This window comes from Nothobranchius furzeri, chromosome 12 (genome assembly GCF_043380555.1).
Source record: "Nothobranchius furzeri strain GRZ-AD chromosome 12, NfurGRZ-RIMD1, whole genome shotgun sequence".
Taxonomy (NCBI): Eukaryota; Metazoa; Chordata; class Actinopteri; order Cyprinodontiformes; family Nothobranchiidae; genus Nothobranchius; species Nothobranchius furzeri.
In genome coordinates, this window is record NC_091752.1 from 8,583,552 (window position 1) to 8,608,138 (window position 24,587).

Consider the following 24,587-nt stretch of genomic DNA (forward strand, 5'->3'; position numbering starts at 1 on the left):
TTCTGCATTAATAACCAAAAATATTATGTTCTGGTATGTAAATAAACACCAAACTCCACATGTTAATAGAGCCTAAACAACAATCAATTAACCACTTGTAAGCAAGAACATGTTCCCCATTCTAAAGTCAGATGTTGTTCATACCTAATTACTAGTAGTTTAGTATTAATTAACCACTTAAAGCAAGAATATGTTGCCAAACTTACACAGAATCATAGCTCTGAACAATCTATTCTCTTAGCCCTCAGCAGTAATGACTTTATGAGATTTTTCACAAGTAAAATTAATTCTATTAGAAACAAAATCATTAGCATCCTCCCTAATGCAATTTCTTCTTCCTCAGTAAGTGAGGCAGCATCAGAGGTGACTGTAGAACCTCATCTGTGTTTGAACCGTTTTGATCCAGTTGAGCTTTCAGAGTTATCAAAAATATTAGCTTCATCTAAACCTTCAACTTGCATTTTGGATCCAATCCCAACCAAATTATTCAAAGAGGCATTTCCTTTGGTAACTGTCCCCATTCTATGTATAATCAATCTATCCGTAGTAAATGGATACGTACCACAGGAATTTAAGGTTGCTGTAATCAAACATTTACTTAAGAAGCCTTGTCTGGATCCAGATGATCCAATGAATTTTAGACCAATATCTAACATTCCATTTTTATCCAAAGTCCTGGAGAAAATAGTGGCCATCCAAGTATGTGAGCATTTAAACACTAATGCTCTGTTTGAGGAATTTCAGTATGGTTTAAGAGAGTATCACAGCACTGAAACTGCATTAGTGAGAGTTACAAAAGATATTCTCATGGCCTCAGATAAGAATCTTGTGTCTGTTCTAGTCTTGTTAGATCTCAGTGCTGCTTTTGACACAATTGATCACAATGTTTTTGTAGAAAGGCTTGAACATGTTGTAGGGATCAAAGGAACAGCGCTAGGCTGGTTTAAATCCTACCTGTCTGATAGATTTAATTTTGTAAATGTACATGACAAATCTTCTTCATACTCCAGGGTTACTTGTGGAGTACCACAAGGTTCAGTGCTTGGACCAATTCTTTTTACTATATATATGCTCCCAATTGGTAAAATCATTAGACAGCATGGGATAAACTTCCACTGTTATGCTGACGATACTCAGTTATATTTATCCATTAACCCTGATGAACCTAATCGGTTAGGTAGATTACAGGCTTGTCTTGAGGACATAAAAAAATTGGATGACTCTAAACTTTTTGCTTTTAAATGAAGACAAGACGGAAGTTCTCATCTTTGGACCAGAAATCCAGAAAAAGGAAATTGCTTAGTCAATCACCTGACCTGAAATTAGTCTCGAGAACAAAGTAAGGAACCTTGGTGTTATCTTCGACCAGGACATGTCATTCAAATCCCAGGTTAATAATGTTTGTAGGATTTCCTTTTTCCACCTTCGGAATATTGCTAAGATTAGAAGCATCCTTTCCAGGAGTGATGCTGAAAAACTAGTTCATGCATTTATTACATCAAGACTGGATTACTGTAATTCATTACTCTCAGGAAGTCCACAGAATGTAGTTAAAAGTCTTCAGCTTGTCCAAAATGCTGCAGCTAGAGTTCTGATGAGAATTAAAAAGAGAGATCATATCTCTCCTGTCTTAGCTTCCCTACATTGGCTGCCTGTTAAATTCAGAATAGATTTTAAGATCCTTCTTCTCACATATAAAGCTCTTAATAATTAAGCTCCATCATACATCAGTGATCTGATTGTTCCATCTGTTCCTAACCGAGCACTTCGCTCTCAGACTGCAGGTTTACTGGTGGTTCCCAGAATATCTAAAATTAGGATGGGAAACAGATCTTTTAGTTATCAGGCTCCTCTCCTGTGGAACCAGCTCCCAGTGTTAGTCCGTGAGGCAGACACTTTGTGTACTTTTAAGAATAGGCTCAAAACAGTTTTATTTGATAGGGCTTATGGTCAAAATCTGATGTTAGCCTAGATCTGGACAAGTAGGGGAGTAGAGGGAGGTGGAGTGTACAGTCGGTAACGGCGGCTCTCCCTTGCCCTGCCTCCAACATGCCTCCATCTAAAAAGGCTAGGTTATCCAGAGTTATCTCTGTAGTTATGCTGCTATAGACTTAGACTGCTGGAGGACACACAGACCCCTTTTCACACTCTACTACTTTCTTCTCCAATCTGCTCTTTAACTGTATTATTTCCTGCTACTTCAGCTATTAACTTTATTTTTTCTCTAAGTGTTTTTCTCCCCAGAGGAAGCTACGGTGATGTTCTGGTGAGCTGTGGTAACCTCATGGAGGGGGCCATCGACTAGCACACTGCTACTAACCACTTAAACTTTCTCCCTCTCCTGATAATAACTTTTTGTTTCCTTGACGTTGGATGTGCTACTGCTAGTTTACCCATTTAACAATAGATTCACTAGGATAAATAAAATAAAGTTTATCTCTCGCCAAATAGAATATTTACTGAGCAATCACAGTGTAACCATGGACACATTGCTTGGTGTGTGTGTGTGTGTGTGTGTGTGCGTGTCTGTTCTGTCTTCTCGATCCCCAGTGAGTCGTGGAGGATGGCTGCTTATACTGAGCCAGGATTCTCTGGAGGTTTCTTCCTGTTAAAAGGGAGTTTTCCTCTCCCTTGTCGCTATATGCTTGCTTAGTATGAGGATTGCTGTAAAGTCACTGACACTAGTCAGTGACTTGATGCAATTTGCTGGGTTCCTTATATAGGAAACATTTTTTCTGATTGGCTTAATGAACTGACCTGAATTGGAATGTTTATTATGTGAAGTGCCTTGAGACGACTCTTGTCGTGATTTGGCGCTTTATAAATAGAATTGAATTGAATTAACCCGCCTTGCCTGCTGGTGGGTGGACGGACTGGTGGCACTCGCGTCCATCACTATGAATGGGTGAGTGACTGTGTTGTACAGTGCCTTGGGGGGCTGTAGAACACTAGAAGGATATTTAGGAGACATTCTTATCTGAAAATAGGAAAACAATTTTCACATGTTTGTGTAACATGTTGCGTTTAGGTTTTAAGTTTCTTCTAAATTAGTTATTTTAGTGACTTGTATTAAATTCAAACAGAAATATTCCTTTAATCTTTTATTTTTAAGCTGTTTTAATTATTTAGATCGAAATTCAAACCAAACCAGCTAATCGTGTGAGCGTCAGGTTTACCTCAGCTTCAACCATAAAAGGCTGCAAATCGCTAATTAAACAGGTGGTTTTAACTTAATAACCATAAACACCACCACCACTCTGGGATGGTTTAATTAGGATTAATACAATGGGAGGATATACTCTGCAAACATCTGATTATCGATCTGAAGCACTAGTAAAATCCTACTAGACATTTGTTGCCTGAATAAAGTTTTATTGTTTGTTTTTGAAGGTTTGTGGAGGTATTATGTGTATTTGTTGGTATAAAGCACAGCTGGTAGTTTAACTGGAACCCAGTGAAGGAACATGAAGTAGATTTAGAAAATCTTCAGGTTCTGTTTTTGTCCAACAGAACCCTCGACGGTTCTGTCCTCACTAATCGTCTTGATTTGGGAAAAAAAGACAAAAGAAAAAATAAAAAGCAGACGGGACAAGCAGACATAGCAAACATGAAGCAAGGCATGGGAGGTGACAGGAAGGAGGAAGAGGAGGAGGAGGAGGAGGGAGTTAGGGGACTGGAACCACTCACCACTGGACCGGGTCTGCCGTCTAACCCATGAGCCCCCTGGACAGTGTTGTACATTTAGAGAGCAGAGATGATGGAGATGGTGGGAGGGAGGGTGAGGAAAGGGGGGGGGGGTGGGGTGGGGTGGGGGGTGAGTGAAGCTGTGACTCCAGTGAATTTAACAACACATTCACATGATGACAAATGCAGGGTGGTGGAGGTGGAGCTAGTGAGTAACAGGAAGTGGTCAAAGAAGAAGTTCGACACGCTGACTGTTGGATGTTCTTACAATAAAGCATCTAAAAATGCCGAAACAGAGAGAACATCATCTAAACATGCTAATGATAAACCTAACGCCACTCATCAGGGACAGAATTAACCAAACTATGTGTTACTACTTGGGTTACTTCAATACACATGCTGGTGAAAGTTCTCAGTCATATCTGGGTCTCAGGAGATCCAACGCTTCAGCAGCAGGTAACCGCTGCATCTACGACTCGCTGGACAGATGATTAACTCGTCTGTTTCTAACAACAAAACTTCATCAAAAACACATCAACAATGTGTTTTTTATCATTAAAATACTCAACATGTTTCTGAACTATAGCAGAAATGTCTTAAGAGTTTTAGGCCTTTAAACGGTCTTGGTCCACACAACCTCTCTGAGCTAAATACTCGTACACTCGTTACCTCTGCTGCTCAGATCATTGGCCACAATGTACAGGGGGCCTAGTGTGAGGTCTGGAACCAGGACGTCAATAACAAGGAAGTCTACGGCCCAATCTCAATACTCACACTGCGGACTTCAGCAAAGTGCACTTGGAGAAAGTGTGCTGTAAGGCTTCGAGTGTGTAGTACACAAGTGTGCAAATAATTGCAGAATTGAGACGGGGAGACGTCATCGATCGCAACGCATGCAGAGATGCTGGCCGCTGTGAGACTTTTTTCAAAAACCTTTATTAACAACTTTTAAACAAACAGCCAAGCAGTTATTTGAAATACATTTATATTTATTGCTGCTTTGTCTTAAAGTTTTAGAGCATCAACTAATTAGGGATGTCCAATTTCAATATCGGAAGTTATTCGATATCGGCCCAAAAACAGCGTATCAGATTATATCGGAGGCAGCAAAAATCGCCGATATAAGCAGACCATTAAGGTCTCCATTTTTGCAACCACTGGTTAAGAAAAAAATGCCATTTGTTTTTCCATAATTACTGTTATTGGCTCTTGTTCTCCAATTGAGTAATATCACTTGATCAAGCCTTTCATACATTCCACACTATAAAATAGGTACACGTATGAGCTGTGCTGATATCACATCTGATTGATATCAGTATCGTATTGGGACATCACTACAACTAATCGTCCTAAAATCAACCAATTTCATTAGAAAATACACATTTTCAGAAAAGGAACTTGAGCCTTTTCTCCTGCACAGATGGATTGTGGGTAATCCCCTTCACCCAAGTCCGCATTGCTGCAGACTTGGGTGAAGTGCGAATCAAGGATGCAAAAGGGGGGTGATCAATTTCCGCACTTAAGAATCAGAACACTATGCGCTCACACCCCCTAGTCGGGATGGCGCAATTGAAGCGTGCAAGGGTGGAAGTGCGAGTATTGAGACTGAGCCTATTACAAGGAAGTCTGTAACCAGGAAGTCTACAACCAGGAAGTCTATAACCAGGAAGTCTACTACCAGGAAGTCTGTAACCAGGAAGTCTACTACCAGGAAGTCTGTAACCAGGAAGTCCATAACCAGGAAGTCTGTAACCAGGAAGTCGGCCCTCAGAGTGCAGTGGTAAGCTGCTGCTCAGCTATCAAAGCTCTGTAATCTAAAATATTTTCTAAAAACTTGAAAAAAAATGTAAAGCTTAAAATAACATTTAATAATTTAAAGTAGCTTTGAAATAATTAATCAACAGAAGAGTGAGTTCAATTCCCAACTTTAGGATCAAACCAGAACATTTTTAGAAATTATTTTTGTATGAGTTTGTAACTGAACGGAAATCAGGAACTTACAGGAAGTCCAAGATGACCTCGGTCTCCTTTATCACCTTTGTGACCCGACGCTCCCTTCTCTCCTTTCATCCCGATTCCCGGTTCTCCCTGGAAAACATCAAAACAGAATGCTGACCTTCAGATTTCCTAAAGACGGCCCAAACTTCAGTGTTTCAATGGCAGAGTCTCACCTTCGGCCCAGAAGCTCCTTGAGATCCCTAGATGGAACAAGAACAGAGTGATTAGCGGGAGCTCAAGTCAATAAAGTCAGTATTATAGTTTTATCCTTATTCAGGATGTGTTATTAAAGGTGGATGAACAGAAGCACAAGCGTTAAAAATCAGCTGTCAAGTTTTTGTTTTCCTCTTCTCTCTCTGATGTCGACACAATCCAACAGAGTTCAGTCTTCTTCCTTTGGTATTTCCCTAAACGCATCACAGGAGGTTGGGCCTAACATCCGTACGGACCACAACCAAATGCATAACCAACACCTGAATGTCTGATTTTCTTGCTAAAACCTTTTGTGACCTAAACGGTCTTATTGTCTCTGATCTCATCTGGTTACATCCAGATCTTCTCATCCAAACCCGGAGCTTCCAACCTGATGAGAGAATGATCTCATTGTGATGTTGATTTTTGAGTTTTTTATTTTTTCAACCGAACTGGGAAACTGCAGAGCCAGGCGTTTTCTGTAGGTGGAACCGGAAACACTGATGGAAGGAAATGAAACCATGGAATGATTTTTGTTTAAACTATTGATCTGATGAGGGAAGTGGAACGTCTGGAATAAAGGAGAGAAGATTAAGATCCAAACACTTGAGTGAATCCAGAGCTGCAGAGCGTGGTTTCATAGCAGATTTAATCCAACTGATTTTATTATTTGATAAAAGGCTGTTTTAACGACATTAAATGTTTCTTTAAGGTATTTTTGGGGTCCTAAAGCTTAATCATGAGACCTTTTGGCCCCTGGAAGGTCTTTAAATGTTTGACTCCAGGTCTGAAGAAAGTGTTACACAGGTTATAATTCCATTTGTTGACTTAGCTCTGGGATTGTTTTAATAAAAGTCAGAATATTGATATTTGAACGGTGTTTTGGACTTACGACTGGTCCAACAGGTCCTGGAGGCCCTGGAGGTCCAGGAGGACCGTAGATCTACAAACAGAAACAAACAAACAAACATCAAACATGTTCTATGGGTCAACGTGAAGGTTTGTGACAGGTCCGTACCATTTCTGCTCGTCCCCCATCCCCTGGTTCACCTTTAGGACCCTGTGACAATGAGACAGCTGATCAGTGATCAGTCACAACAAAATTTCCAATCTTTCTTCACACAACAGGCCACCCCATGCAGCCGGAGGGGCGTACCATTAGGCCGGGTGATCCGATTGGGCCAGAAGACCCTTTAGAGCCCTTCTCACCTGTAGGACCATCTAAACCCTAGGAGGTAAAAATAGGAATAATGATAATACCTGCAGCTTATAAACACCGGACTCATATCGGTCATCTTTATATGAAAGACAAATATTAAATTGAGCTTTAATTAATGGTGGTTTGATGTGTTATTGAACACCTGCCCACCTACAGGTGGGTCTAGAGATGCTTAAAGGTGTGGAACACTGAAAAAACATTTTTAATGATGGGTAACACTGAGTGTTTCATGCAGGCTGAACATTAAAATAGTCTCCTACACCTATCTCCTGCATTAGCTTCTGATAGAAAACAGACGGTGAAACTCTAGGATTAGAAAAGCCTGACAGATCTACGTCACACTGTCACTAACATTAATAGACTCACCATCTTGACTCATGATGGGGAAGGCTGTTGTTGATTTAGCGTCCAGGAAACAGCAGAGAACGTCTAAGCTAGTAGAAGCTAACTTTTAGCATTAGCAACTCAACCACACAGCAGAACTCCTTCAGGCTTGTGTTATTTGTCAAGATAAAACATCAACGCTGCAGAGCAAACAGAGTCGGTGGTAGAGTCGTGTTGCTGTTAGCCAATCAGAGGAGACTTCTAAATCCTGTCGTGTTAAGCTCTCCTCTGATGTGGCGTTGTGCTAGTTCCTGAGCCCCCCACCCCACCCAGAGAATGACTTGCAAGGCATTCATTTCTACTAGAGACACCGCAAATGTGACGAGTGTCCCACACCTTTAAGAGCAATGCTCAGCATTTATTAAAGGGACTTTACAGAGTTTTGAATTTTTATGCTCGCGATTGCCCCCTCAGGCCAAAAGCGTAATGGCAGCTTCAATAGGAGGCCCGTGCACGAGGCACGCGTGCACACTCCTTAACGAAAATGACAGCTGAGACAGTCCCTTTGTGTGTGTGTGTGTGTGTGTGTGTGTGTGTGTGTGTGTGTGTGTGTGTGTGTGTGTGTGTGTGTGTGTGTGTGGGTGGCCCGGAGGACAGAGGACAGGAGAACGCGTAGCTAATTAATTAAATAATTTGGTTCTGTAACTTTCTCTTCAGCACAGCCGACAAAGGTTTATGATGGGTCAGTCCTCCTGCATGCTCAGATCATTCCCTTCCCTTGCTTGAAAAATTGTTCCAAAATGAAAGTTGAACCCACATCTTTTTTTATCTGTGAATTCAATGCCGTTCAGCGAGTCTCAAATACAAATTTGGGCATCTTACTGTAAAAAAATACACCATCAATGTAAAAAAGAAACTCTAAATGAACTATGTTCACATCCAGAATCAAACCCAGGTCTTCTGCACGAAAGCCCGAAGTCTTACTAGACGAGCTAAAACACCAGTGATGTCATCTATCTGTAACATTTATATTCTTGATGACAGCTGAAACAACGTTCAAAGAACGGTTCGGAGGGCCATGCCTGAGCGTGAACGCGCATGAAGCAGCCTGCTCGACCCAAGCATCTCTCTTTTTCTGTGATTTTACAGAAAAACAGGCAATCACAGTAAAAATGCCAGGGTTCATTCTACAGGACCAGGGCATTGCAGGAGCATGTATGAAGAAGACATTTATTATTTCTATACATGTTTTGGCTGTCAAACTTCCATAATGCCCCTTTAAAGCTGCAGGATAGAAAAAAGAAACTCTGGTGGTGATAATCCCTGATTCAGCACTGCAGCACGTCACTCTCAACCTCAGTTAGTTTATCAGTTTGGATATTTTCTTCCCAGTCGGGTCGAAAGGGAAGAGGGACTTCATCAGACCAATATGCATGCAGGTTGGTGTCCCCTGGGTTTACCTCTCGGGTCAGGGCGGGGCATCTGCTGTTAATCAGGATTTTGTCTGAAGTTTGGGAGAAGTTTAAGAGTTCTGTTCACCGCACAAATTTAAAAGTAAAATCCCGTGGTGAGCTGGCGTAGCTGAGATTTTATGCTAGAGCAGGAGACACATCAACAGTGTCCAGTCCTGGTCCTCCAGGGCCAACGCCCTGCATGTTTTAGATGTTTCTCTGCTCCAGCACACCTGATCTGAATCAAAAAGTCCATCTCAGGTTTCTGTAGAACACCTGAACAGGTAATTCAACCAGACAATCAGGTGTGTTGCAGCAGATTAACATATGAAACCCGGAGCACCAAGATCAGACACCCCACAATTCGTGGAAACTGCCGATATTCCATCCTACGAATGAAATCTAGAATGTTCGTATGAATGACTGAAATCCTGATTTATGAAACACGCGGTGGCCACTACCTGTGCGTACTCAGGTGCTTGTGTCCATTTACATAGAAATGCCCTCAGTTAACCATATTTGGTTACACCCTGTATACTAGCTGCATTCTTGGGGGTTCTTGTAGTTTGTGTGCGGTTTGTCTGTCACTCCACAAAAGCTCCTAAATCACCGCATAGCTCCAGGAGGATCTCCTCCAGGAACCAGTTCAGAGCGCTGACGGAGAACCCGTTTCCTCCGGAGAGCACGCTCTGCCAAACCCTCCAGTAACACCAGATCAGCCACGCTACAAGGCCAGTCCCATCAGTCACAGCTGCCTTTTATAGGCTCTGACAGCAGGTATGTGATGGCGCTGACTCTCCACAGACATCATTACTTATTGAGTAAAAATATTTTCTGGATGAGGAACACGCGTAGACGACTAAGACTTTCAGTACTGCAGTTCCACCGTTCCACCGCTAGATGCTATTCGTACGCACGGTCAGAACTGTTCTGATGTTTAGGAAGATTTTTACACACAAGTACAAGATGATGAATACCACACAACGCATAACATCCTTTCAACGCATGAAATACACACAGATCTGTTCATTAGTACGGTTGATAAATGGGAGAGCGAACTCACCGGTGATCCTGATGGACCCACGTCTCCTTTGTCTCCTTTAGGTCCCGGAAAGCCCATGACACCACCTTCTCCTCTGGGACCCTCTGGACCAAATGGGCCTGGAGGACCGGGCTCTCCAGGCTTCCCTCTGGGTCCCTGAACCACATCAAGAGACATTAGTTCAGTTCAGTTATTTATAAAGCATCTTCTACGACCTCATTAGCAGACCAAGGTGCTGAACACAACCACGAAGCACACCATAAAAACCAACAAGGTGTTGTGGATCATTAAAAGAAAGATAAAAAATAAATTAATAAATAAAATAAATAATTGGCTACAACAGATTGTACTTTTTTCTAATTTCTAATTAATCAGACTAGTGATGATGGAAAACGATACCAATGGTTTACCTTTTCTCCATCCAGCCCTGGAGGGCCTGGCAGACCAACTTCACCCTGAGGAGAAACCAAAGCTGCATCAACATCTTTGAATAAACTGATGGTCACAAATGTCAAAACTATTTAAATATAAACTATAATCTGTGAGTAAAAGCTGTGGCTCATTTGAAATTAAATCAGTAACGGTTTTCGTCAAACAATCTGACCTTGGAACCAGGCACTCCAGGAGGCCCTGGAGGTCCGGGTAATCCTGGAGGACCCTAGGATGAAAAAAAACGTCTGATTATAATTTCATTCAATGTTTTTTTCTCCTAGTAGAAGCTGGTTTGTTTTAACCCAGGATGAACGCGTCCACCTCTGATGACTCAGCACAATCGTTCATATGTGGGACAAGTTACTCACCATGAGAGGGATGTTACGGATATCCTGTAAAGAAATATTTATATTTATTGTTATTTTACTGATGAGTCTATTTCAATGAAGAAAACGTTTAAGGACGCACATTTTCATCGTTCAGGATTTCAGCCCTTCCTGGCTCTCCAGTTGGGCCTGGGGGACCCTAAGAGGAGAGAAAACGTTGGACACGTGTCTAAAATCCAGATTAGAAGGACCATGGTTGCTGCATGATGAAATGTGTGAGTGGACACTTACTCTCGGACCAGCTGGACCATCAGAACCCTCCTGCCCCTAAAATAAAGTCAAGTCAAGTCAAGTAAAGTAATGTAAAGTAAAATAAAAAAAAATATAAAAAAAATAAAATAAATAAAATAAAATAAATCATTTTTAGGATTTACAACCGATTCTGATTTGAGTTAAGTATCTGACCCATCCCCGTGGGGAGCGGTGAGCTGCAGACACGGCTGTGCTTGGGAACTATTTGGTGGTTCAACCCCCCAATCCAGCCTCTTAATGCGGAGTGTGAAGCCGGGAAGCATCGGGTCCCATGTTTAAGGTCATTGGTTCAGTTTTGGCTTGGTTTGGATCTCTCAGTCTCAGGGCGGACAGTCATACCACTAGGCCACAGAGCCAGTCCCATTTGACTGACCTGGGGTCAGATTTACGTAAAGCAGGTTCTATAAAAAAGAAAATCCTTTCACTTATCTGTCCCTTACCTTCTCTCCTTTTTCACCCTAAAAAAAAAACAAAAAATTAAATAGGATCGGTTACTTAATTTTGTGGCTCTTTAGGGGTACAACAAAAAAACCTTTTCTGCCCCTCCGGTTTACTGGCTTCAGTTCTTTTAGCTACTCTGGAGCTTTTGGCCTGCCGGTGTTGGATTAGAGATGCCGGTGCTGTTGCGTTAGCTCTCGGCAGATTTGACAGCCTCACAAACTCAGATTGTGTAAACAGCACCTCTGCCTGCTTTTGTTTGGCTGTTTTTGTAAAGGAGAAAGCAGACAACCCTCCAGCTAGCTGAGAATGAATTAGCTTCCTTCTAACATGACTGACACATTGGACTGTTTTGATCATTTCTCTGTAGAATTCTTACAAATTGCACCTTTAATTCAGTAAACTACAACCAAGTCTGTTCAGCTTCACGCATCAGACGTTTCCCTTCACCTTGGGTCCTGTTAGTCCTGGAAGTCCTGGAGAACCTGGTTCACCTTTAACTCCTTTAGCTGCAGAGCTCGGCTCTCCCTTCTCCCCCTGGTGGAAAAACAGGAAGATGAGAGACTTCAGATAACTAATGATTATTGACTTTAGTAATACGTTTTTATGCTACAATAATGGAATAAATAATTTTATAGTTTATTCCCACATTCCAATTGTCTGCTGGAACATCAGCCTCAAATCCAAACCCACAACTAAACCAAACTGCCAAGAAAAGTCTAATTAATGCACTTAATAAAATAAGATTTCTGAACACACACACACACACACACACACACACACACACACACACACACACACACACATAATAATAATTAGCATCACATGGCATTCATCAGTGGGCTGTTTGTCTGGCTGACATGAGGACACAGGACCTCCACACTGGGGTGCATCATCTAGTCCTACTCCACCTCCAGCTGAGGTTCCTCCAACCTTCTCCTGGTGCACGCTGCTTCTGTTTCACACACACACTTGATGCTTTCTGTTTCAAGAGGTAAATCACACTGACTCCAGTGTCGGATTCATCATTTGGTTGAGCAGCGACTCCACTGAATTCCCTAGAGCGGGTAATTAATCATTAAATAAATAATTATAAATAAACATCTCAGGAAAATAAACACCCAAACAAACAGCTGGCAGGTAAGCTCTACAGGATCTACACCTGGAGGGAAATATCTGGGGTGAGTGAGGAACATTTTTGCTGTTGGTTCACATGGAGGGGGTGGGACTTAAAAGTTATACTGTTACCAGCCACTAGGGGGTGTGTTAGTTCTTCTCCATTCCTGTTGGTGACTCAAATCGGATCAAATGTACTTACACACAGATCTGTGCGTGTTTGGTGTTAGGAACTAACATAATTGTGGTATTCTTCCATTTCAAAAGGGTTCAAATGAAGGCAAATGGCCTTTTTTGGTTTCTTGAAATCGTTTCGCTTCTCATCCGAGGAATTTTGCCAGTTTTGACTGGAATTTGGGAGTCAAGTTTATAACTGGAGCTGTCTGTCGAGCAGAAACTACTCTGAATACCCCTCCTCTCTACGCCATGATGAGTTGTTGTGTTGATTAGATGGAGTAAGGTGTGACCTAGACTGAAATTGCTTAGGATTGAGATTCAAAGCTGCATTATAGGAATCTCATTCCTCAATCCTGCTTGGATTACCATGACATGGATGACTGAGGACCTTCACCAGCATATTCTACAAGTTGTACTTTTGCGTGAAAATGTTCCTCAGACCCTGTATGAACAGCATCTAGTGGTAGAACCAGGGAACCGCAACAACAAAGGTCTCATTGCCCAACCCAGGAGCGTTCCTCATCCACTAATTATCAGTCACATTATTGGTGCCGAAACCTATGAAAGACACGTGTGATTGACGGGAATCTGCCTTTGTGGCACTCTTCTCAATATTTATGATATTTTTACCATTTTTATTTATTATAATTAATTAATTTTCTTATATTTTCCTTGTGAAATTCCTTGTGATTTTTATCTTGAGAAGCGCTTTTTAAGAGACCTTTCTTCTAATTATTATTACTAATGGAGTACTCGGCAGAGCGTGCTCTCTGGAGGAACCGCGTCCTCCATGAGCGCTCTGATCTGATTCCTGATGAAGATCCTTCTGGAGCTGTGTTGGGATTTGGGACCCATTGAAGCCACAGATAAATCGCACAAATCCGATTTCGGTCCAGATTCTATTTTACAACTAGGAGAACCAGAACCTCCTCTGCTCCCTGATCATACACGCCGCGTTGCCAAGGTAACCAGACTGAAGCTCAGAAGAGGCTGCACTCTCAGACAACATCTCCAAATAAAATTAACTCCAAACAGAGCGACTTATTAAATGTAAAACGTAAATGACAACGTTACTCTACGATTTAACAAAGTGTTTTCCTTATTCCTGACGGGAACCTTTCCTGCGTCCCGACCGCGTTTATAACCTCTGCAACTTGTTTGGTTCTTTTGCACTTGCAGCCTATGACTGCGTTTACATGCAGCCAATAACCCGTTCAAAACCCGGTTATTTGCAATGACCCGGTTCCGCAAGGCCATGTAAACACAGGCAAAAACCCGGTTTCGCTCATTAGCGGGTTTTTAAAACCGGGTTGTTACCCCTGGAGTAACCCGTTTCCAGCCCGAATATCAGGTCATAACCCTTAGAAAAGGTGCGCTCTGCCCATGTTCTATTTACAAGGAAGCTTGGTCTTTAGAGTAGATCGGGGCTCGGCAACCTTTTCTTATCAAGAAGCCATTATTATCCGTTCCCCACAGTAAAGAAAACACTGGGAGCCGTGGCGTTGTGGGAGGGGCCTACCGGGCCTGAGCAGGTGCCGATTTTTGAACGCATCACACGTGTCTCCTTTTAAAACTGTTCAGAACACAAACCCAGCCTCTGTCCCGTAGGATTGTTGTAATTAAACCTTGTACTGAACAAAACTTTACACGAAACAATGTTGAAAATTTAAGAAAAAGATCCATTCAATTAGTTTTGTGCTCATTTACAGCGACGAAGACAACGGCAGAGCGCATGGCGCTGGTGTTGATCAAGTTTAATGTTTCTCTTTGCAACAGTCTTCACAGTTGAAGGGCAGGGTTCGCGCTGACCGGATCTTTCCTGTCTGACGTTTACTTTGATGGAGAAACCTCCAGGCTGTCGGTCGCTTTGAACGCCGACGCGTGCAGACGCTCTGACATTTAATCGTTAAGCACATGGCGGAGGTTGCTAAATCAATCAGGACAAGATTCCCATCAGAACATCTGAGCTGGACACGCATCAGCACAGCTCGCTGTCAGCGCACGTGAGGTGGACGGCGAGCTGAAGATGTGGAGAGAGGCTTGGAGCGAGTGGGTCACCGGCAGCAGCAGAACCAGAGCCATGAGGGAAGGTTTCTCTCACTGAAGCAAGTGTTTTCTTAACCCTGTCTCTCAGGGTTATAATCCCGGATTAGGAAGCTTCGCCTGGCTTGTTCCTGTCTCCAACGTGGCGACGCATCCATGAGCCTGTCTGAGTCCAGAATCTCGTCTTCAGCTCAGAAAGCGCCTAAAGAGACATCTCTTTAGGCACAAGCTCATCAGGATATTAGAAGTTCCATGTATACAGGAGTAACTCTTTACTTGTGCATGTAAACGGGTCGGTCCAAACTTTGCAGAAAGCTGAATGTTGACCTTAACCCGATCAAAACCCGAATACTGGCTGCATGTAAACGTAGTCAGTGTCTGAATCTCGCTTTCAATAAAGTTTCCTTGTGTTTTCTTCAGGAATAGCCCGGGGAATCTCCTCCTCAGCTGAGGATGTCGCGTGACCACATATGGTTAGCTGAGGGCGTTTCTGTAAGCGATGGTGAACGGACACGAGCACCTGGGAACGCACAGGTGATTACCATCAGACGTGCGTTTGAGTGGCCACCGCATGTGTCATAAATCAGGTGTTTGACTGTTCATACGTGAATGGAAAGGAAACTCAGGGATATTTGTCTGAACGTTTGATGAATGAGGCGCTGACTGGTGATGTTCTAAAACAGGTCTTCTCCTCTAGATCCATCTAGTCCAGGTGCCCAAATTAATTCCCTTCATTTGTCACAAGAATTAAGAAATTATCTGGAATTTGATTTATTTAACCTGAGCCAGATAATTCGGTCCAGAAAATACAGATTCGGTGGAATCTCTTAATGCGGACGTTTCACGCGTTCCTCTAACCTGACCATCTCCATCTCCTAAATAACCCAGGTGGTCCTCGTGGATGACACGCTGAATCTTGTTTCCATGACAACCAACAGACTGTTGACTAAACCCACTGATGAAGATCATGTGATGAACTCCAGTTAGTTAAAACACAAGTTTTATTTGATGGAGAATTAATCAAACTGTGATTAAAAACAGCTTAATAAAGATTATCTAAATGTTTATTATTATTATCATTATTAATATTATTATTATTATTAATATTAATATTATTAATGAACACTAAACAACAAAGTGCATCACACATAAAACAACCATCAGGCTTCATGACACCCAGATGAACAAACAAAACCAAGCAGAAGGAAGTTCATCCCATTCCAGCCTACCCGATAGCCCCTCTTGCCAGGAATGCCAGGGATACCAGGCGTTCCAGGAATTCCCGTCTGGCCCTTGCCAGTGAAGGAAGACAGCACATTTTATTGGACGTGTTTCCAACTGGTATCTGACAGCTTCCAGGACTTCTCCTCTGTTCTCTAACCCTCTCATGTAAAATCAGAACATCTAAAAGCTTCTCTAAACCTAACAATAAATCAAAAACACGCTCCGCTGCGACTCCGTCCTGCTGCTGGTTCTGGTCCACCGAGACCACCTCGGAGCTGGAGTCTGTTATCACAGAAAAAACACTAAACCCAGTTCTGAAGAAAAAAAACGAGATGATAGGAAGGAAAAGTGTGATGAAGTCTGAATTTACTGGAAAAAAATTGTTTGATTTTATAATAAACACCAATTCATCCGTTTCAGGCTGAAGTTCAGTAAAATAAGACTCAGGTGCTCCTGAGACGGTACAGGAATGGATCAGTGTCACCTCATCCTGCTGAGCAGAAACAACAGATGGGTTCTGGTCCTGGCCCGGTCCCAATAGAACCTGCATACTGCCGCAAATCCCCAACATGTCCCCCTAAAGCCTGATTTATCCTTATCCGTCTGCAGCGGTACGGAGACGCACAACGCCGCGATGCGTTGACACAAGGGCTCTGCAGCAGGCCCAAAGATGGTGATGGAGACCTGCCCAATTTTTAACCATCTGTCGAAGGTGACGCAGACCACAAGCTTGTGATTGGTCATGATGTCACTTCCTCAAAATGCATCAACAGCATCGCCATTCCCCTACAACAAAACTGACTGCGCTGAAGATATGTATCATCAGGCGTGGAGCAGGTCGAAGATCGACGCAGTAAAAGTCAGACGACATTAACGTTAAAACATCCGTGACTGAAGGAGTACAAAGATACGCAGCAAACCTGTTACTCGTGGAAGGAAATGACAGAAAACGTGGGTTTGGAGGTGAAAACGGCATGGAGAGGAGAATGTGTTTGTGGTCAAATGTCTCTGAAATACATAAACACAATAATAAACAGCGGACCGGATGGGACTACACCCTCTGTTGTCTTGGCAGGGAATTGAAAACTCCCCAGGCAACGGAAAAGTCGGGAATAAGGAAAACGTCTTCATCAGTGAGTGAACGCAACTCTGCACCCGAGCTGACGCAGAACTATTAATCAGGCCCAAGGGCCGAGATGAACTTGCTTTTTAACCTCGTGGTGGCGAGGGCCGCGACTTTGTTCACGTACATACTTGCTGCTGCACAGCACCGACCTGCATGTAGTGCTGGAGGGTTCCACTAGGAAGCACAGAAGACAACTCAGACAAGATAGAGAGCTGGGTTTACGGAGTACAACCCAAACAAACATGGCGTCAATAGAAGAGACCAGTAACTGGTTCATCTTGAGACCACAGCAGCTGTACAGATGGTATGAAAGACCACGATGAGTGAGTCTCACTCGACTCCGCCGTCTGGATACTCGTTTGAACGCATCGCGTTCATTTTGGGGAACACGCACAAACGATGCTTCAAATCAAAGCAAGTTGCGCGCAGCAGCCATTTTAAACACGCAAATGCATCGTTAAAAAGCAAGTCTATTCTAGTCCTTAACACTTCAGCTGATGGGTGATGGCAGCGACACACTTTGGTTCTGGAGGAGCCAGATTCGGCTGTTAGCTTAACTCTATTTTACAAAACTGAGGCTGTTCAGGCAGCAGCAACAGGCGGTGTTGGAAACTAATTATAATAAAAGTTCTTATCAAACACACACACACACACACACACACACACACACACACACACACACACACACACACACACACACACACACACACACACACACACACACACACACACACACACTTTGAAGCAGGACTAAAGGCTGTGAGGACAGGCCTCCAGCAGGACGAGGACCTGACAGCAGGAGATTTACATGTTTACATGAGAAGCGAGCAGTTGTCCTGGAAACGAGCAGAACACCAGTAGAACTTCCTCCCAGACCAGACACACACACACACACGAGGGAAGTCACTCAGAGGACAATCCCAGTCAAATGAGGATCATCAGGAATAAAACAGAACGAGCCAAGCCCAGGCCAGGTGGTGCCAAAACTTCACAAAACAAAAATCTGTTTTTTAATCCATCAAGTAAAACCTCTAACATCAGGAATATTTCATCCAGCTGGTCCTGCATCCCCCCCCCCCCCCCCAAGTTTCCTGTCAGAGTTTTAGTTAAAATCTGGAAATCTACGATTTAATCCAATCAGCTGGCTCGTATGCACGCACACGCACACACACACACGCACGCATGTGCGCGCGCGCGCGCGCACACACACACACACACACACACACACACACACACACACACACACACACTTACCTTCATTCCTTGGTCTCCTTTCTCTCCCTGAGGGAAAGAGCAGAGACAGGTTGTTACGGTAAGGGCTGATCGTACTGACTCGTGCCACTAGATGGCGCTTAGATCCTTTTGGTTAGTTGGGAATGCTGCTTCCCTGTGACCTTCATCCTGCGCTCATGTGTTCCTGGAGCGTCGGAGTGGATCAACGTGAAAACACGCGAGCAGCAGCAGCCGACACGACTTTCTATCAACCATTTTATACAAAGCACCTGGAGTTTTGTGAGATTTTGTCTTTAGAAAAATAGCAGATTGATTCAATCCAATAAATTAATCAAGTTTGGGTTCCTCTTGTAGGTGTGTGTGTGTGTGTGTGTGTGTGTGTGTGTGTGTTTGTGTGTGTGTGTGAGTGTGTGTGTGTGTGTGAGTGAGTGAGTGTGTGTGTGTGTGTGTGTGTGTGTGTGTGTGTGTGTGTGTGTGTGTGTGAGTGTGTGTGAGTGTGTGTGTGTGTTTGTGTGAGTGAGTGAGTGAGTGAGTGTGTGTGTGTGTGTGAGTGTGTGCGTGTGTGTTTGTGTGAGTGAGTGAGTGTGTGTGTGTGTGTGTGTGTGTGTGTGTGTGTGTGAGTGTGTGTGAGTGTGTGTGTGTGTTTGTGTGAGTGAGTGAGTGAGTGAGTGTGTGTGTGTGAGTGTGTGCGTGTGTGTTTGTGTGAGTGAGTGAGTGTGTGTGTGTGTGTGTGTGTGTGCGTGTGTGTTTGTGTGAGTGAGTGTGTGTGTGTGTGTGTGTGTTTGTGTGAGTGAGTGAGTGAGTGAGTGTGTGTGTGTGTGTGTGTGTGTGTGTGTGTGTGTGTGTTGACTCACACCAATAACCCAGCAAACACTTTCCATTTCGTAAAAAGTCACAGCAATAAAAGTAGCTGCAGTGTTTTCTGCGGTCAGATTATATCGTAAAAAACAAAAACATGTTTGATCAGATTAACGGTTTACCCTCCAGACCAGGGCTAATCCAGCATATTCTTCTTCTTACTGAGCCAGGATTCTCTGGAGGTTTCTTCCTGTTAAAAGGGAGTTTTCCTCTCCACTGTCGCTTTATGCTTGCTTGGTATGAGGATTGCTGTAAAGACTCTGACACTAGTCAGTGACTCGATGCAATTTGCTGGGTTCCTTATATAAGAAACATTATTTCTGATTGGCTTAATGAACTGACCTGGATTTGAATGTTTATTATGTGAAGTGCATTGAGACGACTCTTGTCGTGATTTGGCGCTTTATAAATAAAATCAAATTAAATTGAATTGAATTCTATTGTTTAGCCGTTTGGGGCGAGAATGATTTGTTTTTGCTGAGTCTGATGATGATTTTATCTTCAGAATATAAAATCAGCTTCTGCAGAAAAACCAGACAAGATGAGGATTCAAACTAAATGTTTTTGTTTACTATGTGAGAAGATTTAAGACGTCACCGATCTACAAACTTTGCCAGATTACGGAATGGGAATTCTGCTTGGAAGCATTTGTTTAGGAATGAAATGTTATTTGTTTTTATTTGAGTGTCTTTTTAAAACTGTGAAATTTACCTTGAAGCCTTCAGGACCTGGAGGGCCCGCATCACCCCGGTCCCCCCTAAGCCCCCTTCAGACAGGCCATGAAAAACGGAAATGTTCGGGACTCTGTCCGTAAGACCTTTGTGTCTGAACACAAACATCCGGATAACCTTTTCCGTAATTAAACCGGACGAAGCCCCTAGTAACAGGTCCGGACTTGTCACGGACAAGGTGGCTGCTTCAGACTGGTGAGGTCGAGTTCCGGACAGGGGGGAAGGGGAGGAGGAGGGGACCGGGGGACGCTGTGTGCACCTAGATAGCTCACTCCTGTAGCATGCGGCGAACCACGGCAGCTCGCCTCCTACGGTACCGTCTCTTAGACGCGTGACGGAGCGCTTCACACCTCTTCCGTGATTCCTTTATTAGCCATTGAGCTTCATCATCCTGGTCTCTGATGCGTCTTCGTGTGCGAGAATTATGCTTAACATAAGTCCGATCAGTGAGAGGAATTCTATCTCTTCGTCGGCCATGTTTGACAGAATGGCTTTGTTTGGGTAAATGACGCATGTACGCCCGCCGCACCATGTTTACGCAATATCCGGGTACAGCCTTCCCACGCCCTCCCCCTCTGACACCTGGAACTTTTCCCTGCTGTGTGAAGGCAGCCGAAAGGACAAGTTCAGGTACAAAAGTGGTGTGTCTGAAAACACAGTTCTGGTTAAAAACCGGACTGAATTGTCCACACATATTCCAGAATGCCAATCTGAAAAGGGCTTTAGAGAAACACATCAGCATACGTGTGTTTCACAGCCTCTCCTTTAACGCCACACCTGCGTGAATCCGGCTCAGTCTCACCTTTAGTCCTGGAACTCCTGGTTCTCCCTGGAGGCAGAAATCAGAGATTATGACGGACAGCTAGAGACACAGATTCTTCTGAACGTTGCTGAATGTTTCAGCACAAAGTAATCTGAGTAGATTCGACCCATCAGTGCCAGACTACTAGTTTATTTCTCTAGAATGTTGGTAAACAGGAGAGTGTGAGACATGTGTGGACACACGTCCTCCTGGTGTCTTCCTGAACACACTTCTAAGGTTTTAGCAGATGTTTGACTTTAAGCTGCAGCAAACGTGATCTTTCATCTCTGCTGCTACTGGTTGTTGGAGGCTTTTCCCTAAAAGACTTCCTTCCTGCTACGAGGTTCAGCGTATTTTCTACAGTTTGTTTTTTCGATCATCTTCCAGATCTACATTCCTCCTCTTTAATGAACTGCAACAATAAAAGCTTCACGTGGACGTGTGCTGTAATAACCCAGAGGAATGATGGAGGAGTTGGTCTGAGCTACACAACAGCTGAGGGAAAACAAGCTCAACTGGTCCCTTCCTTATCCCTTGTTTTATTTGGGTCTCTGAATATCCGACGGAGAGAAAGTCAACAAAGTTCCGATGGGAAGCAAGTTTTCCAATGTAGGGAAGGAAAATAATAGTTTTACCTTTAGTCCTGGTAAAAGCTGGAATCAGGAAAGAAAGCCATTAGAGTCAGGAACAAAACAGAGGCTTGGAGAAGTGAGGGTGAACTAGAACTTACTCTTGGATCTTTCCCTGGTTTTCCAGGTTCTCCTGGTTTACCCTGCAGCAGAAATCATACATGTGACTATTTACATACAGACATCATGTCAGGAATAGTCTGGATGGATGGATGGATGGATGGACAGATGGATGGATGGATGGATGGACAGATGGATGGATGGATGGATGGACAGATGGATGGATGGATGGATGGACAGATGGATGGATGGATGGATGGACAGATGGATGGATGGATGGATGGATGGATGGATGGATGGACAGATGGATGGATGGATGGATGGACAGATGGATGGATGGATGGATGGACAGATGGATGGATGGATGGATGGACAGATGGATGGATGGATGGATGGATGGACAGACGGATGGATGGATGGATGGATGGACAGATGGATGGATGGATGGATGGACAGATGGATGGACAGATGGATGGATGGATGGATGGACAGATGGATGGACAGATGGATGGATGGATGGATGGATGTTATTAATGTGTTTAGCATTATTTAGTGTTCCCAACAGGACAACACTGGAACTCACCGGGAGACCACTAGCTCCATCCAGACCTGGGTTACCAGGGGGTCCTGGAGGTCCTGGTGGTCCCTGCACACCAGGCTCACCCTGCTGAGAGACCTTGAGTTACAACCTGTTATTCTGGACTTCACCTGACCATGCTAACACACACACACACACACACACACACACACACACACACACACACACACACACACACACACACACACACACACACACACACACACACACACACACACACACACACACACACACACACAGCAGCGGCGATGCAGCGGGGGTGGGGGGGTGAAGCATAGATGAAGGTTAGCTCAGCAGCGAGGCAGGCAGGTATGATGCTGCAGCGTCAAGATTCCTCCTCTCCCAGTGGAAAGACATCCTAATCCATGTCTAAGGTGAAGTTTGAGCAGCATTCCTCTGAGTTATATTTGCTACATCCAAAAAATAATCCATTGCCCTTAACAAGGGATGGGAATTCCAGCAAGCTTCCCTCTGATTTAGACACTATTCACACCGGGGCAGAGGCAGACTTCTATGATTTATGCACTGATCTGGTCACCTGTTGGGTGTCTGATGGACACCTGGACAGGTGTGAGCTAGTTCTGCTTCCTGTAGGTGGACCTCTCATTCAGGGACAGGAGATAAAATAGCTGCTAAAGCCATGTTAGACATGAAGGGACGGGATCCTGGATCTGGACTCTGAGTGGATGAATTCATGTTGGTTTTATATAATTTCATAATGTGTGTCACTGATTCTGATCTGTTCTGCAGCTTCCCTGAAATGTGCTTCAGATCCATCCTGTGGTTACTTGGAAGACGACTCCCTGACAGCCGAAGCTCTGGGAACCATCTCAACCCAAATCCAAGACTAAACACAATCAAATAAAAGAGCTTTGAGCAGAGAAACAAAGATAATAAACACGTAGAAATCCTGAATCTGCTCCTGCTTCTGGGAACAACTTTCGTTCCACATCCTTGAAAGTTTCCCTCCATATTTATTGCAGCAGAAAGCCTGCAGATCCGTCATTTAGTACAGCGGAAACTAAAGATGAAGGACACTGGTTTGTGAATCATGAGGGTTGATTTAAAGCAGCCCCTGTTTGACTTGACTGGTTCGTGTGAGGAAACATTTCTATAAATAACTTGAGATTTTAAATCTATAATGAGTGTTTTCTTCCGAAAGCATCAAATAAAACGTTATTCTGGAAGCAGCAGATCTTTGACTCACATCTTTTAGCTAAATAAGAGTTATGATGAGGAGAAGAAGCTGCTGGATCAGGTCTTACAGCTTATCTAAACGCATCCACGTCCATCCTGCATGGTAAATGGCCTGCTCAGGGTTCTAGAACCCCCCAAGGCGCTTCACAACACAATCAGTCATTCATTCATTCACACGCTGGTGGGGATGAACTTCGTCGTAGCTGCAGCTGCCCTGGGGAGGCGAGGCTGCTGAACACCGGCGCCACCGGTCCCTCTGACCACCACCAGCAGACAAGGGGACTTAAGTGTCTTGCCCAAGGACACAACAGCAGCATTCTAAGGCAGGAGCCTGGATCAAACCTGCAACCTTCCGATTACTGGACAACCTGCTCCACCTTCTGAGCTACGGCTGTTCCTACCGCATCAACATCAGAACTCCGTCCTTTATCTGAAGCAGCCAAAGGTTGGTTAATGAGCGTGAAGGAGCTGGTTTTGGTGAACGGCAATAGCGGAGGGCTTAGAAAGGGCGAGCGAGGAGGGGAAGAGAGAGTTGTACCTTTAGGCGTTTTAGGATTAGAGGGCTTATTGAGGGCATGTTGCGCATGGAGATGGGCAACATCTGCCAGGGGAAAGCAGAAGGTTGCCAGCAGTGCAAAAAGGTCACAGGGCAAAGACCACCAGGAGGCCAGAGAGAGGACACAGGACAGAACCAGGATGGGGGGGGGGGGGGGTACAGAGGAAAAAGAGAAATAGAACAGTGAAAAACCAGGAAGTGGGAAGTAAAACAGAACAAAAAGAGGCATCTGCTCAGCGAGCTCCGGGTCGGGGTGCTCGGGGCTCTTCATGGGTGAAATAATGAATTTAGTTTAAACCAGAGGTTGTTTCGTTCAGAGCGAACGCACCAGCCCCCCGTTAAAGGTGACCCAGACCCGTAGCTTGCAGCAGAGCAGAGGAGCGCGCCGGTCTTGCCACAAAGAGAGTACAGTAACAAATCTGCAGTCATATCAGACTTACTGAGGCCAGCTGTCCGGCACAGGGCTGGACAATACGCCGCTTCTGTTGAGAGGAGCAGCGTCAGAGGTTTAGGAGTTCAGGAGAGGCCAGAGCAGCTCTAAAGCTTCCCTACTGACACCAAGCAGCGCCGGCTGCAGCCAGCTGGCCTTCTGCCCACAGCAGGTAGATATTTCCATGTTTTAATGCAGCAAAGTTAAAACTGTGAAATTAGACTTCAGCTGCAGATGCTGTGATGAGTCAAAAAGCTGCTTTTTGATGGAAATATGTACGTCAGGCTTAAGGTGAAACAGTTAGGGGGAAGAAAGAAGGCAGCTGTGCTGCGTCGTCCTTCACCGCCCTCAGCTCTCCTCCACATCAACAAACTTCTTGTGAAGTAACT

At 44.0% G+C, this 24,587-nt stretch overlaps 1 protein-coding gene across 1 annotated transcript in view; it reads right to left on the reverse strand.

The window, feature by feature from the left end:
• Positions 1-24,587, reverse strand: part of col13a1 (collagen, type XIII, alpha 1) — a 116,590-nt gene that overhangs the window by 12,817 nt on the left and 79,186 nt on the right. The window contains exons 13-34 of the mRNA XM_054749954.2: positions 24,209-24,250; positions 23,751-23,813; positions 22,001-22,084; positions 21,459-21,500; positions 21,364-21,381; positions 20,729-20,755; positions 18,359-18,385; positions 15,984-16,046; positions 11,869-11,955; positions 11,421-11,438; positions 10,960-10,995; positions 10,811-10,867; positions 10,711-10,734; positions 10,515-10,568; positions 10,321-10,365; positions 9,932-10,066; positions 7,031-7,102; positions 6,893-6,934; positions 6,767-6,817; positions 5,856-5,882; positions 5,686-5,772; positions 3,688-3,723 (exon numbers count right to left, since the gene is read on the reverse strand). Coding sequence (XP_054605929.2) covers positions 3,688-3,723; positions 5,686-5,772; positions 5,856-5,882; positions 6,767-6,817; positions 6,893-6,934; positions 7,031-7,102; positions 9,932-10,066; positions 10,321-10,365; positions 10,515-10,568; positions 10,711-10,734; positions 10,811-10,867; positions 10,960-10,995; positions 11,421-11,438; positions 11,869-11,955; positions 15,984-16,046; positions 18,359-18,385; positions 20,729-20,755; positions 21,364-21,381; positions 21,459-21,500; positions 22,001-22,084; positions 23,751-23,813; positions 24,209-24,250 — 1,137 coding nt within the window. The remainder of the gene's footprint in view (positions 1-3,687; positions 3,724-5,685; positions 5,773-5,855; positions 5,883-6,766; positions 6,818-6,892; positions 6,935-7,030; positions 7,103-9,931; positions 10,067-10,320; positions 10,366-10,514; positions 10,569-10,710; positions 10,735-10,810; positions 10,868-10,959; positions 10,996-11,420; positions 11,439-11,868; positions 11,956-15,983; positions 16,047-18,358; positions 18,386-20,728; positions 20,756-21,363; positions 21,382-21,458; positions 21,501-22,000; positions 22,085-23,750; positions 23,814-24,208; positions 24,251-24,587) is intronic.